Source organism: Hemiscyllium ocellatum, chromosome 37 (assembly GCF_020745735.1).
Source record: "Hemiscyllium ocellatum isolate sHemOce1 chromosome 37, sHemOce1.pat.X.cur, whole genome shotgun sequence".
NCBI lineage: Eukaryota > Metazoa > Chordata > Chondrichthyes > Orectolobiformes > Hemiscylliidae > Hemiscyllium > Hemiscyllium ocellatum.
The window spans coordinates 38,728,751-38,741,160 of NC_083437.1; the positions used below are offsets into that span (position 1 = coordinate 38,728,751).

The 12,410-nt window shown below is 41.9% G+C and overlaps 1 protein-coding gene across 1 annotated transcript in view; it reads left to right on the top strand.

Moving 5' to 3' along the window:
• Positions 1–6,602: 6,602 nt before the first annotated feature.
• Positions 6,603–12,410, top strand: part of ca6 (carbonic anhydrase VI) — a 28,939-nt gene continuing 23,131 nt past the window's right edge. Inside the window, exons 1-3 of the mRNA XM_060851965.1 lie at positions 6,603–6,777; positions 7,822–7,970; positions 11,709–11,804. Of these exons, the coding sequence (XP_060707948.1) occupies positions 6,696–6,777; positions 7,822–7,970; positions 11,709–11,804 (327 nt within the window). The 5' untranslated portion in view covers positions 6,603–6,695. The remainder of the gene's footprint in view (positions 6,778–7,821; positions 7,971–11,708; positions 11,805–12,410) is intronic.

A 12,410-nucleotide genomic window follows, 5' to 3' on the forward strand; every position in this document is an offset into this window, starting at 1 on the left:
CAGTAGCAAATTCATAAGCAGTTGATGTCTGAAAAATGGAAAATAGGAGCAGGAGTTCGCCATTTTAGCCTACTGGGTACTCTTCATCATTCAACATTATCACCGGCTGTTCCTTTATCTCAACCCCACACTCCTACTCTCTCTTGATATCTTTGGCCTATAGACATTTTTTAAAATTCTTGGATAGCATAAAACAATACAAAATATGAGAATAACATCTGACTGCCATGAGATATCGACAAACCTCCAAAGACAACAGGTAGAACATAATGGAGCTGATGACTGAAACAACGGATTCCACACAGAATTGTATCTTTTGTATGGAAGGCAATGGGTGTTGGAATATTTCCATTTAAAGACTGGGAGTCAAAGACTCCATATTGCCACCTACGTATTAATGCTAATAGTCCTACATATGAAAGATGTTCATTTCGTGTTAACATTAATTTAGGATATTTTCTATGAGAGAAATTAGAGCAATAGTAAATATTCAGCAATAATAAAATGTGTTGCATTTAAAAACTCATGCAGCCACTATTATATTCTGACAGGATCTTATTGCAATTTAGTATTATTCAATATAAATTTTTCACTTGTGCTGAATGCCCTTCATGAAGTTCATTTTCTCTGAGATGGAATTTTACACTGACTAATCATTACCTCAGCAGACAATTTGTTTCAGCCCTGGGGCAAATCGTCCTCACACCAGTGAACACCAGTATTGATTTTGTTTAACAAAACAGATAAAGGCATGGACAGCAAGAATAGATTGAGTTACATTAGATCACAGCCATGTTGCTGAAGCTGTTAAATTAAATAAATGTCCTCTAATCAAACCTTTACTGTCCTTCCAATGAACCTTTCATACATCAAAACTGAAAACCAGTGACTAAATGAAACTGCTCCGAAAGCTAACGATTTCAAAAAAGTCCATTGGACTATAACCTGGTGTCATGTGACTCCTGACTTTGTCCATCCCAGTCCAACAACAGCACCTCCTCACCAAAACACCTTGCAACCAGTGAAGTAGTTTTGGAATGTTAGCTACTTTATAATGTAGGAAACACAGCAGCCACTTAGCGCACACAATCTCTCACCAAACAGTAACAGATAGCCATGATTTGGAGGTGCTGGTGATGGACTGGAATGTACAAAGTTAAAAATCACGCAACACCAGGCTATAGTCCAAGAGATTTATTTGGAAGTACAAGCTTTTGGAGCGCTGCTCCCACATTAGGTAGAGCGCCACTCCGAAAGTTAGTGCTTCCAAATAAACCTGTTGGACTATAACTGGCTGAAAATGTGTTGCTGGTTAAAGCACAGCAGGTTAGGCAGCATCCAAGGAACAGGAAATTCGACGTTTCGGGCCAGAGCCCTTCATCAGGAATGAGGAGAATGTGCCAGGCAGGCTAAGATAAAAGGTAGGGAGGAGGGACTTGGGGGAGGGGCGATGGAGATGTGATAGGTGGAAGGAGGTCAAGGTGAGGGCGATAGGCTGGAGTGGGGTGGGGGTGGAGAGGTCAGGAAGAAGATTGCAGGTTAGGTGGGCGGTGCTGAGTTGAGGGAACCGACTGAGACAAGGTGGGGGGAGGGGAAATGAGGAAACTGGAGAAGTAGTTCGGAGTCCGTGTGGGATCAGTCGGTTCCGTAGGCAGGTGCTGAGGACTATAACTGGTGTTGAGTGAGTTTTATCTTTGTAACAGATGGTGACCAGCTAGTCTGTTTTTGTGACTTTGACTGAGGGTTAAATGTTAGCCAAGAAGAACTGCCCTGCTTTTTTTTTACACGATTGATTTGTGTTGGTTTTCCAATTTTGCAGGTATTAAAAACAGTTTCCTTATCACACAAATGGATCACAAGTCCATGAATAGCTGGCATCAGGACAGGGTTGTTGGCATAAATGGGGTTTTTGTATCCTGAATGACACTCCCTTGGCAACTCAGGTGAATGGACATCAGTGTAAAAGGGACTGGCAAAGGGACTGCATTCAACACAAAGGAATTTTCCTGACAGTCTCATGGTTTAGTCAATGGGCTTGTGTACAAACTCTTGTTTATCTTCTCAGGAAAGTCCAGTCATTGGATTTCTGACCAATTTCTCAAGCAACATTATCTCGAGTAGTTCTCAAACAATAAGAAAAACAAAATTCCCCTCATTATAACAGTGACTTTCACTTCCAAAAATGCTTAATTCTCTGTGAAGAAATTTGGGGTGCTCCAAGGTCGTAAGAGATCTTGCTAAATACTTGCATTATTTTTTATCAGAAAATATTCACTCGCTCACTTTTCACTGCTTGGGAGGGGTAACACTTTGTTTACCTTTGCAATCCTCTTTCAGGATCTTTTGTTCTTATTTCATGTTTCCATAGCAGCTCAGCTTCACTGTTCGTTTAGAATTATAGATCCGTTACAGAAAGAAGGAGGCTATTCATCCATTTATGTTCATACCATCTCTCCGCAAGAGCAGCTCACCCAGTTACAATTCCTTGCCATTTCCTTGTTATGATTCCTTTTCCCTTCACACAGTTATCCAACTTGTACTACTGCCTCACAGATCAAGGGACCTGAGTTTGATTCCAGCCTAGGGTGACTGTCTGTGTGGAGTCAGGATGTTCTCCCCGTGTCTGCGTGGGTTTCCTCTGGGTGCCCCAGTTTCTTGCACAGTCCAAATATGTGCAGGTTAACTGGATTGGCTGTGCTAAATTGGCCCATAGTATCTAAGCTTAGGTGGATTAGCCATGGTTATAGGTCTAGGGTAAGGGCTGGGTCTGGGTGAGATGCTCTTTGAAGGGTTGGTACAGACTTAATGGCCTGAATGGCTTCTATCAGCAATGTAGGGATTCTGTGAGTTTTCTTATGAAAGCCATAATTGAACCTACCTGTTCTTTATTCCAAGGCATTCCATTACCGATTCTTGCTTCATAAAAAATTCCACTTCATGTTGTACTGCTACTTTCATCATTTGCATTAGGTCAGTGTATTCTGGTTCCTGACCCTTCTGCCAATGTAACAGTTTCTTTTTCTTACGTTCAGAGCCACTATGCTTTGGAACCCTTTGATCAAAATCCTCTTTAAATCTTCTCTTTTCTACGTAGAGCAACTCAGCTTCTCCAATCTATGAAAGTTATCAAATTCCACATCCAAGGAACAATTGCGAATCTTTTCTGCATGTTTTCTCTCTAAAGCCTTCTTATCTTTTCTAAATTATGGGGCTCCAGAATTGGATACAATATTGCAGCTGAGGCTGGACCAATATTTTGTACAAGCTCATCACAACCTCTTTGTTTTTTCACTCCATGTGCCTATTTATAAAACCCCAAGATCCCTGTGGGTTGTTTTCCAACCCTGCCATCTTCAATACTTTGTCGACACATACCGCCAAGCTCCTCTGCTTCTGCGTCCCTTTTAGATTTGGGGTGTGTTAAACAAGGGCAGGAGATTTCATAGTTTCATAGTAATAGACTCAGGAGTAGGCCATTTGGCCCATCGAGTCTGTTCCACCATTCATTAAGATCATGGCTGATCTATTCATCGTTTCAGCCCATTTTACCTGCATTATCTCCATAACCCTTAATTCCCCTACCATGCAAAAACACAGCAAGCATGGTAACATTGGAATTAAGATTATATCTAAACTACCTCTCACTCCTCACAATACCTGCTGAAGGTTAAGCTGTTCACTAACCTCTGTTGTGTCCACTCTCACAGAGAAGAAGACTGTGTTAAATGGAAAAGAGGGAAAAAAAAAGACATCAGACTCAATAATGGTTTAAGTGTGAATATAGGAGGCATGGTTAGTACATTTACGGATGACACCAAAATTGATGGTAAAGTTCACAGTGAAGAAGTTTATCTGAGATTGAGCAATTGGGTGAATGGGCTGAGGAGTGGCAGATGGAGTTTAATTTGAATAAATGGGAGGTCTTGCATTTTGGTAAAACAAACAAGGACGGAACTTGTACAATTAAAAGTAGGAGAAAGTGAGGACTGCAGATGCTGGAGATCAGAGCTGAAAATGCGTTGCTGGAAAAGCGCAGCAGGTCAGGCAGCATCCAAGGAACAGGAGATTCAACGTTTCAGGCATAAGCCCTTCTTCAGGATTCCTGAAGAAGGGCTTATGCCCGAAACGTCGAATCTCCTGTTCCTTGGATGCTGCCTGACCTGCTGCGCTTTTCCAGCAACACATTTTCAGCAATTAAAAGTAGGGCCTTGGGTAGTGTTGTAGAACAGAGACCTAGGGGATCATCTGATTGTTTCCATGCTGTATGACTGTGACTATAACTGGGGAAATACCATGAAAATGCTGCTTCGTGATATGTAAGTCTTGCTTTGAATTTTGTAACAGTCCCAGTGAATTTAAACAGTCCCAGTGGAAAGAAAACTGAATGAAATAAACAGCTTTTGTTTAAAAGCTCAAAATTATTTAGTACCTCGGGACTGGAACATCAGAAAATCAGTTTCCCATACTGATGCCACGTGATTCAGATGTGCACATGGGAAATTGTAAACCACAGCACCTGTCAAATGAAGGAACAGAACAATATTTTCTAGAAATGTGCTGAACAATAAGCTAACCCCTTTGCAGAATGAATGAGAATCAGAAACAGACAAGAACGCAAAGAAACAGACTTTAACAACCCAATCTCTTTTCCAGGTGTCAATATTCATAATTCACAGCTGCTCTCAGCCATTCTCCTCTTGATATTTTGTCATGCAATTTTCTGCAGGAACTTGCTTTTAGAGACATACAACACAGAAACAGACCCCCTTGGTTCAATCAGCCCCATGCCAAACATAATCCCAAACTAAACTAGTCCCACCTACCAGCCAATATCCCTCCAAAACTTTTCTTATTTGTATATTTGTCCAAATTTCTTTTAAACATTATGATGTGGAGGAGCCGATGTTGGACTGGGGTGGACAAAGTTAAAAATCACACAACACCAGGTGATAGTCCAACAGGTTTATTTGGAAGCACTAGCTTTCTGAACAATGCTCCTACATCAGGTGGTTGTGGAGTATAAGATCATAAGGTCCAGAATTTATAGCAAATGATTACATTGTCATACAGTGATATATTGAACAAATCTGGATTGTTAAATCTTTCATCTTTTAGAATGCAGGTTTTGGTTCATTAATATTGACTTATGCAAAACCCAGAACTTCTTTCAAGTCAATATGCAAACCCCAGAAGTTCTGGGATTTTACATTCCCAGAACTTCTGGGATTTACATATTGATTTATGTAAATCCCAGAAGTTCTGAGATTAACATATTAATGAACTGAAGCCTGCATTCTAAATGATGAAAGACTTAACAATCCAATTTGTTCAATATATCACTGTATGACACTGTAATCTTTTGCGATGCATTCTGTGTCTTATGATTTTACCCTTCACAACCACCTGATGAAAGAGCAGCGCTCTGAAAGATAAACCTGTTGGACTATAACCTGGTGTTGTGTGATTTTTAACTTTTAAATGTTGTAATTCTACCCACATCCACCACTTCCTCAGGAAGTTCTTTTCAAATTTCAATAAATTCTGTTGGAAGATCTAAACCAAAACATGTTAATTCATCAGTCCTCTTCACAGATGCTCATTGATCTCCTTTACATCCAGTTACGTTTTATTCTGTTTGAGTCATACATTTGCTCTAATTGAAATTCCGTAATGATTAGTGCCTTCTTTGACCGACTGCAAAACTGTCCTTGGCAGCATCTGCTGATTGTAACCCACCTCTGTGGTTTCTTTCAGCCCATTTCGGTCATGTCAAGTATGCCAATGATGCTGACTACAAATTTGCAGCCATCTGCCACAAGATGGATCCTTAAAGATAATCACTTGCAACTCCATTACCTCCCAGACATGAAGTGAGGAATCTGTGCTTCTATTTAAAGAGAAAGACCTTGGTCCTTTTTGCAACTGAGAAATTTCCTCAGCAGCCCACTCAAACTGCAGACTAAAGGAATAAAAATGGGCAACTTTGTCTGTAATTGCTGTAATATTAACGGGTTCCAATTCCACTAATGTTGTCGTGACCCACATTTTGAAGTATAGATTTATTTTAAAAAAGATAGCGTTCATAACTGCTTCACGCAACCAAGACGAATCCACAATTTGTAATTCGAACAGATGATTTGCCACACCCAGGTTACATCTAGCATTTAAATTGGAGCACCAGTGATGTACTCTGGACTGATGACCTGCTGACAGCCAGTCTGTGTGCAGGACTGTAATTGACTAGCATGTGGTATCATTTCTGTCTCAGGCTCATGGATTTGAGGAAGCTTGCTTTGGGGAATTTTATCCTGCTTTGGGTGCAGTCAGGTATTGCTAACAAGGAGCACTGGAGCTACCAAGGTAAATAAAATGCTCACCATTACCTACAAATTTATTTCGCACAAAATTTAGCTCAGCAATAATTGTCCTCATTTTCAACCAGAATGCATGGAGGAGGAATGATTTCATACTTAGATATAGAGTTGTAAGGAACTTATACGAGTGAGAAACTGTGGAATGCAAGGTAAGTGTTTGACAGTAGGTGTGGGATTGAAGGTGTTTACTGCGGTTCTCTGTCCTTTACATGTTTTCTAGAAGGTGACTTGAATGAAGCTCATTGGGGTTTGAAATATCCAGCCTGTGTTGGTTCGCACCAATCTCCAATTGATATCCAGAGGAAAAAAGTGAAGTTTAATATGAGCCTACCCCATTTAGAGTTAAGTGGATATGACGGACTACACGAGGAACCATTCCTGATGATCAATAATGGACATTCAGGTCTTGTACTCTTTTCATTCTATGTTTTAACAATTTTAACCTTTTCTTTAAATTTCCTGAAATAATTGTATCTGTAATTGATTGTCTAGTATATCATTTCCTTAATTTTCCCCATCCTTATTAAGAAGGTGTTGCCTCTTGCTGATGCTATTTTCCAAAGATGGGTCAGCCCTTTGCACTTCACCCAAGTGGTTTAATCTCGGTGAGTGTTGTCATTAGCATCAGTGTCCCTGAAACGGAATTAATCAGCCCAGGTTCCTCCGCCTCAATGATCTTCTGTAACCTCTGCTGACAAATGGATTCGTGGATCAGCTTTGGCTCTGATTACTCTCTGTGGAATTGTTTCATGTGTTACCTAATTCCCTCTGCTCCAATATTGGTGTCTGAACCTTCAACCCTCTTCATCTAACTTTATAGACCTCGCTCCTGAACCCTTGCCTCCATCTCAATCTTTAAATACATTCCTTTTTGATCTTCCCTTGACATTTCCCCCTAACTCTTCAGCTGTTGCCTGATATCTGGTTCTTTGTCTAGAGACATAAGTCATTTTCCATTTTAAAGGCACCACATAAATAGCCACTGTCATTAAATCCATTGTGTTTATGGAAGTAATTCTGAGGTGCTGTAGTTATAATACAGAATTTAAAATTCATTATGTAAACTCACATTGATAATAATTATCTGTCAGTACTGAGTTCAATACACTTCATGGAAATATATGTTTTATATCTGCAGTATATAGCTAAAAAATTATCATTTTGTGTGTCTATGTGGTTCAGGATTTTAAAACTATTGTGCACTACTGAGCAAGTGGTGGATGCGAGTACAGTTACAATGTTTAAAAGACTTTTGGATAAATATATGAATACATAAGGTTTGGAGGGATATGGGCCAGGAGCAGGTAGGTGGGACTAGTTTAGCTTGGGGTAATGTTTGGCATGGTCTAGTTGGACCAAAGTGTCTGTTTCTGTGCTATATGACTCTATGACACTCTGAGGAAGATGCACATTTTAACATGTAACCTTGTGTATTTTGTTTTCATAGTTGCAATAAACTTGCCACCCTCCATGTTTATCAGCAAAGGGTTGTCAAATCGTTACACAGCGGTGCAGATGCATTTCCATTGGGGTGGCCTTGACTTGGAGAGCAGTGGCTCAGAGCATACAATTGATGGCATCCGCTATGTGGCAGAGGTATAGCGAATACTCTAAACTTTACACCTGATTTTATCTACATCGCAGCATTAACTACTTCAGGAGAACAGTGTGGGCTTAGAGTACTTTGGGATATCCTGAGATAATGAATGGAACTGCAGATCTGTAAACCTTTCTTAGCAATTCTACTTGCAAGGTCCAATTGAAACAGATATTTTACAATCTTCCAAGTATTAGGTTTGACTCAGTAGCATTGACAGTGTAATCTGTTTATTATTTTATTTTGAAACACAAGCCAGTTAACAAATAATGTTGAATAGGCATATATTGGTTGATTTTAAATATGATCAAATGATACTTGTTTGGCCTTCTTGTAAAAGGGTTGATAGTCTCCGGTCTAATTAGGAATCTACTTAAAGATCCCAGTGGGCGATTGGCTGCTTTGCTCTTTTCTGCAACTAGACGTGGCTCAGCAATTCTTGCTGATTCTTCCAATCTTGGATTCTACAAAAGCAGTGGGCAGACAATCCCTCACAGTGTTGTAGCTGCTGTAATGTAAATGTCCAGTGTGAATATTAGCGACTAGGTAAATGGATGTATGAGTGAATGTGTAAGGGTGGGTGAGGTAAGTGGATAAGGTGGCAGGCCAGTAGGGTGATAGTGGTTGGGTGGGGTAGCAGCTGGGTAATTCTGGATTGGGTTATTAGATTAGATTCCCTACAGTGTGGAAACAGGCCATCCGGCCCAACAAGTCCACACCAAACCTCCGAAGAGTAACCAACCCAGACCATTCCCCTACATTTACCTCTGCCTGATCCACCTAACACTACGGGCAATTTAGCATGGCCAATTCACCTGACCTGCACACCTTTAGACTGTGGGAGGAAACCAGAGCACCCGGAGGAAACCCACGCAGATACAGGGAGAACGTGCAAACTCCACACGGACAGTCACCCGAGGTTGGAATTGAACCCAAGTCCCTGGTGCTGTGAGGCAGCAGTGCTAACCACTGAGCCACCATGCCATCCTTATGAAGGGTAGTCAGATTTGGGGCTTGGTTGGTCTGGTCAGGGGAAGGGTCTGGGCATTTGCATGGTTGGCAGGTATAGTTGGGTCAGGTTGATGTTTGTTTGGAGGGGAATTAGATGTGCAGTCAAGGGGTTAGGAGTAGTGAGGATAGGTATTCAGCACAGTGGCTCAGTGGATAGCACTGCTGCCTTACAGCAACCAGGAACCCAAGTTCAATTCCAGCCTCAGGTGGAGTGTGCACATTCTCCCCATGTCTGCATGGGTTTCCTCTGGGTGCTCCATTTTCCTCCCACAATCCAAAGGTGTGCAGGTTGGGTATATTGGCCATGCTAAATTGCCCCATAGTGTTCAGGAATGTGCAGGTTAGCTGGGTTAGCCTAGTGGGGTTACAGGAATAGGGTCTGGGTGAGATGCTCTATGGACAGTTTGTGCAGATTCAATGGGCCGAAAGGTCTCTTTCTGCACTGTAAGGGTTCTATGATTCAGGTGGTCTGATGGGACAGTCAATTTGAGTTGGGAGTAGTCTGGGTGCAGGGATTGGGTATTTGGGGGAATGGGGCTGAATTCAAAAAGTTAAAATCAACTTGCCAAAAGATGTTGGAGATTAAGTCAAGATTAAAGTGGTGTTGGAAATGCACAGCAGGTCAGGCAGCATCCGAGGAGCAGGAAAGTCGACATTTCAGGCAGGAGCCCTTCATCAGGAATCTGATGATGATGGGCTCCTGCTCCTCAGATGCTGCCTGTGCATTTCCAACACCACTTTAATCTTGACTCAAAAAGTTAAAAGTCTAATATTTCCTGGATAGCTACTTCAGTAACTACCACAGAACTGTCTAAAATGATTGACCCTACCTCAGAGTATGAGACTTTTGCAGAGACTGCCATATTTAAAGTCTGAGTGGGGAGCTGTGACATAAAATAGTTGGCCAACTCATTGCCTTCCTAGCCTCCCTTGATCTGTTCCAGCCCAGAACACGGTGTAGCAGGGTAGAGGTCAAGGCATCAGCCAGTTGCCTCTCCACCATTCGGTGCTTTGATGGCTTTGTTGCTAATTAAAGTCACTCAGGGGCCTGATTCCATCTCTGTCACCAGTTAAGAATGGGTAGAGCAAGGTGGAACCCCAATTTGGGGTAAATGATGGAATGAATGGGAAATACTTCCTTTGCATCCCCAAGATGGTAGCTCACCCTTTGTTTCCCCCAAAACTTGCACCTTAAAACAATCTCCTCCACCCCGTCATTATGAGTGTCCTTAGTTCCACACCCCCCCCCCACCCCCAATCTTCTTCTGACTTGCTTGCAGTTCCAGCAGTGGCCACTACTGAATGCCAGCACTGCTGGGACTACTCAACTCCCAGTCCTATTGGCTACATATTTCGAGGACAGGAGCTCTTGTCCCCTCAGGGAGAAAGTCCCATCCACACATTTTTAAGGCCACCCCCCAGCATAATATCAACTAAGTCGGTGAGCTATTGACCCATCTTTCTACCGGGATGAGAGATTTGGAGGGATGCGAGCAGTGCATAGTTTAGATTGACAATCTGTGAACTGTAGCCAATGTTATACTCTAACCTCAAATGTAAAGAAAAAAATGTCAATTTCCTAAAAATGTTAGTGAATAACCTACTGGTTTGTTGAAAGACATGATTGGGTTTGATTTTGATGACATAGCCCCCAGTTCCTGAGTTGTCTATTGGAAGGCAGATCTGACCCAATGCTCCACAATGGATAGGGCAAGGAGTCTAGTAACAAATCTAACCCACCTGGAATAGGAATCAACCCCCTTATTGTTAGCACCAATCTGGGCCACAGCAGCTGTCTTACCAACTGAGCTAACCACTTCCCCATCAGAGTCTGAATTACCACATTGGAGCGAAGAGGTACAGATGATGCTGCTAGTAGACTTCACTTTCTTTCCAATACACAGTGGCCAACAACTGTACTTCTCCCCACATATTGCCCAACGCCAATGAGTGATGTTGTACAGGTGTGTGTGACACAGTGCTACAAACAATGCCCCGCCACCTGTTCTCATTCCATTGACTATTCCTTATGTCAGCAGCTAATTATCTCAATCTTGACCTCACCCAGTGTTCACATTGTACATATTATACATCCCAGACTCCCAGCTCTCTTCAGTATTTGAAGTTGGGATATTCCTGGCTGCTGTGCAATAGAGCTGAAAATGTGTTGCTGGAAAAGCGCAGCAGGTCAGGCAGCATCCAAGGAGCAGGAGAATCGACGTTTCGGGCATAAGCCCTTCTTCAGGAATCCTGAAGATTCCTGAAGAAGGGCTTATGCCCAAAACGTCGAATTTCCTGTTCCTTGGATGCTGCCTGACCTGCTGCGCTTTTCCAGCAACACATTTTCAGCTCTGATCTCCAGCATCTGCAGACTTCACTTTCTCCTGCTGTGCAATAGAGCCATTTTGGCACCAAAGGAGACCATTCAGCACTTCAAGTCCATGCTGTGGTTTGCAGAGCAGAGAGATGCCAACAGCATGGGTTCAATTCCTGCACTCACTATGAAGGACTTCCCTTCTTAACCTCTCCCCTCACCTGAGGTATGGTAATCTTCAGGTTAAACCACCACCAGTCACCTCTGTCTAATGACAGAGCAGCCCAAGGGTCTGGTCAGACCATGGTGACCTTTATCTTTATCAGCACTCCATGTAATATGTTCAAACGTTAAGACTGAAAAGGGTGTACTACAATGGATTAAGGCTTTTGTTTAATGTTTTGTTTTTCAGCTGCATATTGTTCATTATAATTCAGACAAATACAGCAGTTTCTTGGAAGCTTCAGATAAAGCAGATGGATTGGCTGTGCTTGCGTTTTTCTATGAGGTATGGTTCAAGGGAAGTTGTGCAAACCCTGTGCTGGTAAGGCAATAAAATTCAGGCTGTAACTTTTTAGCACAGGCACTGACATCTTAACAAGGTGACCATCAGGATTTCTGGCTGAAAGAACACTCTTATGTGACGAGCAGTTCTCGTTGGTTAAATGGGAGCAAACGGGAGTATTTAGCAATGGATACAAATATCTTTTATTGTGTAAGTCAATCACTCAGTGACACTTACTGGGAGCATGTCCCAGGTCTCTAATGGTTAAAAGCTAGTTTGATTTAAATTACACTGCACCTTATTCTTGACTGTTGTGTTGGATGGCAGATCTAACGGACAGCTCCATGACCCATGGTAATAAATCCATCATACTGATTCACATCAGCTGTCTTACCAACTGAGCTATCTGTGCCAACATCAGAGTTTGAATTACTGCAGGGACATCCACTTATACATGCATGTTGTAGCCAGGAGATACTGAGTACTGGTAGAGACTTCACTTTCTTTCAATTACACCACTGACCAGATACCTTTCCTGTTTTTAACCAACTGCCGATGGCCTGGCTATTAGAAGGATAATAAATTAACATTCAGCATGTTTGACCACAT